At 41.6% G+C, this 6,841-nt stretch overlaps 1 protein-coding gene across 2 annotated transcripts; it reads right to left on the bottom strand.

Annotated features, from left to right (window-relative positions):
• Positions 1–2,122: 2,122 nt before the first annotated feature.
• Positions 2,123–6,604, bottom strand: LOC148018812 (uncharacterized). Of its 2 annotated transcripts, none has more exons than XM_087701363.1 (6): positions 6,291–6,604; positions 5,026–5,095; positions 4,828–4,927; positions 2,838–2,890; positions 2,686–2,727; positions 2,123–2,480 (listed from the first exon to the last, which is right to left on the bottom strand). In XM_087701363.1, the coding sequence occupies exons 1-6, from the start codon at positions 6,543–6,545 to the stop codon at positions 2,434–2,436; spliced, it is 567 nt and encodes a 188-aa protein (XP_087557489.1). In that variant the 5' UTR covers positions 6,546–6,604; the 3' UTR covers positions 2,123–2,433. The 2 variants fall into 2 exon arrangements, with proteins under 2 accessions (XP_087557489.1, XP_087557488.1); XM_087701362.1 differs by having other exon boundaries at positions 2,127–2,475.
• Between the last annotated feature and the right edge of the window lie 237 nt (positions 6,605–6,841).

The following is a 6,841-nucleotide window of genomic DNA, read 5'->3' on the forward strand; positions in this document are numbered from 1 at the left end:
ACCTTCCATTCAACCAACGATCAAGATTTTTTTTTTCCTTCAAAGGGATGATATAGAGCTCTTTTACCAATGTTACAAAGATCATTGGATGATTGATCCATAACTAAAGATGTGATCTGTAAAGATCATTGGTTGGCTCTCAACATAACTCAAATCATTCTCTCAACTTAGCACACATATGATCAATGATGACTAGCTTGCAATACTAAGTTGCATGGAATCTCTTGTTTTATAAATTGATAAAATAGTGTTGGTGAAGCAAGAGAACCCCCACATAGTGCTCCATTAAATATGCTTTACAAAAGGTGGATAAGCAAGTCACTTGCATATAGAAATTATCAATGACTAATCCATCATGTATCTCACAACCTTGCCATTTATAATCAAGCAATGGCTCCCCTTACCATGTATGTGTGCAAGAAGGATGAAGTAGTGGGATGAGACATTGGAGGGTGACTGAGAGGGGTTTCTTAGATGCACATAAGAGAGTGTGTATATGTTTAACAAACCTTGGTGAGACAATAGGGATGATGTGACAATACTCTTAAAGTCTATTCTAAGCCTCTTTGTAGGTTCACAACCCACAAAGCACTAGTAGAACTCAATCATCACACATTATACCTACATATGTTTAATGAGATGTTAAAAGATGCAACACACCTCTTAGTTGGTGATCTATCATGTCATCACCACTTTGTAAAGTCGTGCTTTTGCGGTATAGCATTCTACATGTACCAACTCATTCTAGTAGAGTCCTACATAGTGACCTTGATACAAGGCATGAATCTAATCTCTATATAAACAAGTGCCACCATCGTTAATGTGTGTCTAATGCCACCAAGTGGTAAAGTTAGTTCCACAAGAGATAATGATGGGTCTATATCTAAGATCCTCTTGTATATAGCATCAACATACGCGTGGGCCCTTACTCCTAAAAAGTGTCCAAGTCAAATTGCAATACTGATAAGATGGTAGTAATAATATGTCTAGAGAAGGACCAAGTAAGCATAATTTTGTCCCCCCCTTTAAATAGGTTAGTCTATACAAGGTGTCTCGAAACCAAAGACCCAAAAGTGAATATCAAAAAGTCAAAGTACACCCACGCTCAAACAATAACTAACAAGGACATCCTACAACTGAGGACCATTGCACCATCTCATAAAAGTGGCAAGGTGATGTGCCACTCCCAAGCCTAGAAGATGTCTATCACATTGCAAAATGCTTGTTGCATACTATGAGGCTTTAGTTATGTATGCCTCATCAAACTGTCTCCATACATAAGCTCTAATATATGGAATATAAATGCTTGCTAGCTACAACAACAAGCATCTAGAATTTACAAGAAGTCGCATATGTCCCAAATTGAAGAGCCCTACAATGTTTGCATAGATTGGGAACCACGGCAAATCATCTTTTGTGGTGTCATATCTAGACTAAACCGGAACAAACTAGCACATTGCATGTATATTTCCCTAGAACCTTCTAGTCCCAACTCTAATCTACTTGCATATCTTGTTTAATATGACCCCTTACAACTTCTCTTAATATAATATTACTACTCCCCCTAAGCCATGACTTGGGACATGGTTTTGCTTTTTCGACTCAAAACTATTTTGAACATTGGTAAGCTTGCAAGGAATTGTTTCTTCATCCATGCTTCATCTTCGAGGGATCTTTAGTAGATGAAGTTTGAGTGATCCTTAGTAAATGAAGTTCTTATGCAATTGTTTCTTCATCCATTCTTCACCTCTAAGGAATTTTCTAGGCAAATAATTTTATGCAGCACTTGTGGAACCATGATATTAGCACCTCGTTGATTTCTTGATGTCTTTGCATTCTCTTGCTACTACTGAATGTTTGATATCTATCAAGAGTGGGTGTCAAGAGTCCTTTTTGGTCTCTAAGAACGCACTCATAGTGAGTCCTCTAGCCTCTTGTACATGGGACTCACATATAAAGGAACTTTATTTGAAGTCCCACAAATGACTCGACTAATTTTCCATTTGCTCTTGGTTGGTTCTTGCTTTTGATTTAACTTTTGCTTCTGTTCAGGATTAATATTGTATGATTATTATTGTGATGCTCCATAGATTAAAACCCCGGCCTTGCTTCTTAACTAGCTTAGACTTACATGCTACACTTATTTTCCCTTTCATTTACTGGTATGGTATTGATCTTTTCCTTGTAGAGGCCCTAGTACTCTATAAGTAGAAACAGAAGGACAAACCTTCTAAAATCCAAACTTTGAGCCGCCTTTAGTAACAAACTGTAATGCTCGAGGTGTAAAGCTTTACACACTAATATCAAGCCAACCATACTATTACAGGATGTTACAGTCTAAACCTTAACAGATTAAGCTATCTCGAGTGTCCACACCAGTGACAGGATTTGTCCCTTTTGCTCTCTTACACATCTTCAATCGTTGCGCTTTGTCTAGAATTGCATCAGTAAAATCAGCACCTGTAATATCTGCCCCTGATCTTACAAAAAAGTGTCGAACAAGAAACTGATCACTTCATTGAAGCTCTTCCATAACAGGGAAAATCATAGTATCAGCATTCTGATGAACAAACGACATCTTGAAAGAAGAAACTAGTGGAAGATCTTGGCAAAGCATTCTAATGGACAAAAGACATCTTGAAAGAATTGGAAGATCTCAAATAAAGTAGGAACTGGATATCATACCATCAAATTGTGATCCTGTCAAAATTGCATTGGTGAAGTTTGCTGCAGACAAATTACACTATCATAAATGGACCGAGGGCCATAGCCAACATGGCATAATAAAACAAAGAAAGTAGTATCTCTGTAGTGCTAAAGCAGCTGCAGAATATTACCATTTCTCAGATTGGCTTCTCGAAAAACAACACGATCGGCCAAAGACCTTATCCTGCAGCAAAACACACATCAAAATGCTGAAGTTTGGAAAAGAGCATTGCGTTTGTAATAAAATTCCTTGCAAGTATAATCACTGTAAAACACAAAATATGAACTATTGTCCAAGTAAAATGGCAATAACATCAGAGCAACTCCTGCATGCATCAATTGGAGTAACTGTCAGTACTCCTTTTACTCTTATAGGCAGGCTGCAGAAAATGCCAAAGTTCAGCTCGCTTTCAACATTATTATCAAGTGATGCTACAGAATAGCTTCTGTTTAATGGGGCAATAGTGTTTCAATCAATCACTATAAATGAACTAGTTATGGGAGTGATCATAACCTTCATCCAGTAGCTGCAATAGGATGAAGCAAGTAGGCATGCACTCCTAAGGAAACCAACATACAGCATGCAATCCAGAGGTATTTTAAAGAAGACTAGCATCTAAGTAAAATAACTCTTTAGTAGATATGATTTTTCCTCAAACTTCCTTCCATTCAAGAGAGAGAGGACCATCCTGATAGTAGACATCCAAGCAGGTAGAGCAAATGTATCTGCATAATTGAAGCCCTATCTTTTGAGCAAAACTCTGAATCATGTCTATCTTTATGCTTTTCCAAGGTACCATCAGCTCAGTACTTGGTCTTGTAGACCCATCAAACACCAACCACCCTCCTCTATGGAGGACATTGAACCAAAGGCCAAGTTCAATTCTGCTGATGGAATCAAGCTCCTCCTACGTAGCATAGTCCCATGTCTACTATGCAAGGGCACCCTTATTAGTAGTAGGCTCTCGATCCTCAAAGACCTTTGGTCATAAGGGCATAATTCACACAAACTAGACACCAATCCTCTTGTTGTCATGGAAGATGAGCTCTGTGAGGTCCATCAATGGACGACTCCAAAAGAGATGGATAGCAAACTCTTTCATGAACTGCTAGGGCCACCATGGAATAGTAAAGGCAAAATCTTGCATATGAGATGGACTGGTCTCATAAACCTCTGGGACTGCTCTGCTAAGGAAAGCCTCCTCAATTTCGTCATCTGGACAACCCCCCCCCCCCCCCCCCCCCCCCGGGTTATATCCTTGGACATCCAAATGGGTGCTAGTAGCATTGGTCACAATGGTCATGAAGTGACTATAAGGTCACTTTAGGGTTAGGGCACCCAAGTCTATTTATATCACTCAAGGCCCTATCATGCACATCATTGTGTGATCACCACTCTTGGACTCTTGGCCTGCAAGCTGACGCATCCGTACACTGGGAATGCCCTAAGGTCACTTCAGGAATAGGGCAGCCACATCTATTTATAGGACTCAAGGCCCTATTGTGTACATCATTGTGTGATCACCACTCTTGGACTCTTGGCCCATAGGCTGACACATCCATACACCGGGATGGTGTGGATTGGTGGTATGAAACACTAGCTCTTAGGATGTGGTCGTGGGAGGTGAGTTTGATGTCCAATCCCCCATTCCCCCATCCAAATAGGTAGAGAAGCCAAGGGAATCACTGAAGAAGAAGATGATGGGGGGAGGAGTGATAGAATAGGCCTAAGGTCTAACAGATCACCAGGTATTCAAGTGCCTCCAGAATATAAATTGTGCTCAGTCCATTACATCCACTAAACTGAGCACTGTAGTATGTAACTCCAGGCTGAGTATACGGAATTTCTGGCTACCTCAACTTTCTGGAAGGAGGCCAAAAATGATCCACATGTGTGTAAGGCATGCTGCACATAGAAGCCAGGTGAAAATATTGCAAAATAAGATCTGTAGTTATATAACCATGTCTGTTTCTGCCTGAGAGAAGAACATCCCTCGCCACTATCTAACATGCATACTAATCCTTTTACTATCACCTTTCAATTCTAATTCCAGAAATGAACCAAGGAGAGACATCGGCAACTCACAACAAAATCAGAGGTCGGTAAGAAAGAAAGCTAACCAGCTAGTATTCTGCAAATTAGCACCTTGGAATCCAGCAAAGGTTATTGTGCTGCTATCCAAGTTTGAGCCTTCTAAATTTATAAGCCTGCAATCACAAGCTGCACAAAGACGATAATTGAATCTGTATTGAGAACAAGCCCCCTTGTCATTGCATATTGAAAAAACAAGTAATGCTAAACAATATAAGGAGATAAACCTGCAAAAACAGAGCCTTTCAAATCCTTTTTTGATAAATCTGCACCACGCATGTCAGCATGATCATAACTCTGCCATAATTGGGCAACAAATGGCCTGCAGTCAGTTTGCTATCCGTGGTACTGACAACCTCACTTAAAGGTGCCTATAGACAACAGAGTGCCCACCTTCCATTCCTATCACACAGTATCTACAAATTTGAGTATATCTGCAAGAAAGCCCAGCATGCTTTCATTACATATTATACAGAGTTTTAGAGTACACTTGCAAGAAAGCTCAAATATGCCTTAATCTTTCAGACAGTGATTTCTTTTGAGATAAGTAATACTGGGTGGGTTCAGATGGTAGCAGCGGAACAAGATACTTTTCTTAATTAAGAGCTGCCCTGCCCTTGTTCACACAAGGCGGAGACAATGCACGGAAAAGTGAAGTCTCACATGGTTAGTGCAAATATGGAAAGACCTTCTTGGCTATGCGGTGCACTCAAAGCCCTTGGGCCGACCACATTCTCCTTCTCCTGTGGAAATGTTTCTCTCTCAAGGGGGGAGGCTGCCCATTTTCAAGTGGATCTGGAAGCAATTCACTCTTCCTTTGGCTAATCACATACTTCTACTCCACACAAACATCATGCCCGTGCCCCTTCTTCTTCTGTTGTCTTTTGTGAACCTAGCCATAAACCTGAACGTGCGGAAGGGGAGGTATCTCCCCTTGATGGATTAGCCAAAAGAGCCACACTAGCATTCCTTCTATGAGAAGATATGATAGCTCACAAGCTGAATGAACAGCACAGGTTATTTCATACAGGATCCGGACATGCACAAGAGGAGTTACCTTCTCTCCAAAGACTAGCCGAACGCAAAAAAGCAAGAGCCACACTTGCATTCATGCTACCAAAAGATATGATAACTGACAAGCCGAATGAACAGCGCAGGTTACTCCAGGTAGGATCCTGCTCCTTCATGAGCCTACCATGGATGAGAACCAACTGACGGTTAGAGTGAGCAAGAGCCTGGACTTAAACAGACAGACAACAAGAACATAGGTTTCTATGCTCCCGACAAGACTTGGATCCACAAACTTCTAGATTATGTGAGAAACTTTCAGTGCCAGGAGTTAGAATCCACGACCTTGCATTTATGAGTCTAAGCTTTAACCATAAGGACAGCAGGTGAGGGGCATGTCGCAGATATAGGTCATTACTGTTCACAGGCAGCTTAAAGAATACCCTTTGAAAGCTTTCTTCAGTTACCACTTAAATCAGCTTACGAGGAAGTCGGCTATGGAAGGAGGAGGTGCCAGGAGCAATGCTGTCGAAGCGACGGCGATTGCAAGAGAAGCGGCGGCCACAGTAGAATTCCTTGTAGGCGGTTGCTGGCCCGAGCTGCTTGCAAGGCAGATGCATGGCTCACGATGACGACGATAATGGTGATGGTGATGACGGCGATGATGATGGTGATTGGGAGGTATCACAGGAGAGGGCTGCAACGTTGTGCAAGCACGCCCCATCGTCGCAGTCTCCATTGTTGGATAAGGCCCGATTCACACCAACACAAGACGTTTTCCACATGGGCTCTTTTCCTTTGTTTAGCCCCCCTATAATCTTCAACTACAATTGCCCTATTAATATTATCTATACTATTAGTTAAGGAAAGGTGGGGGGCGGGTGCCACATGGCAGCCCCCCACCTCCCCCACACAAACAAAGAGAATAACGTCGAGAGCTTCTTCTCAAGAGGCACCACGTATCTAGCTAGGTGCAGTTGGGGCTAGGGGGTTGCCAACCCCTTATAGAATCTAGGTGTGGTTGGGGGCTGCCAA

This window comes from Lygodium microphyllum, chromosome 20 (assembly GCF_053477565.2).
Source record: "Lygodium microphyllum isolate KBCC chromosome 20, Lygodium_microphyllum_v1.1.10, whole genome shotgun sequence".
Lineage (NCBI taxonomy): Eukaryota > Viridiplantae > Streptophyta > Polypodiopsida > Schizaeales > Lygodiaceae > Lygodium > Lygodium microphyllum.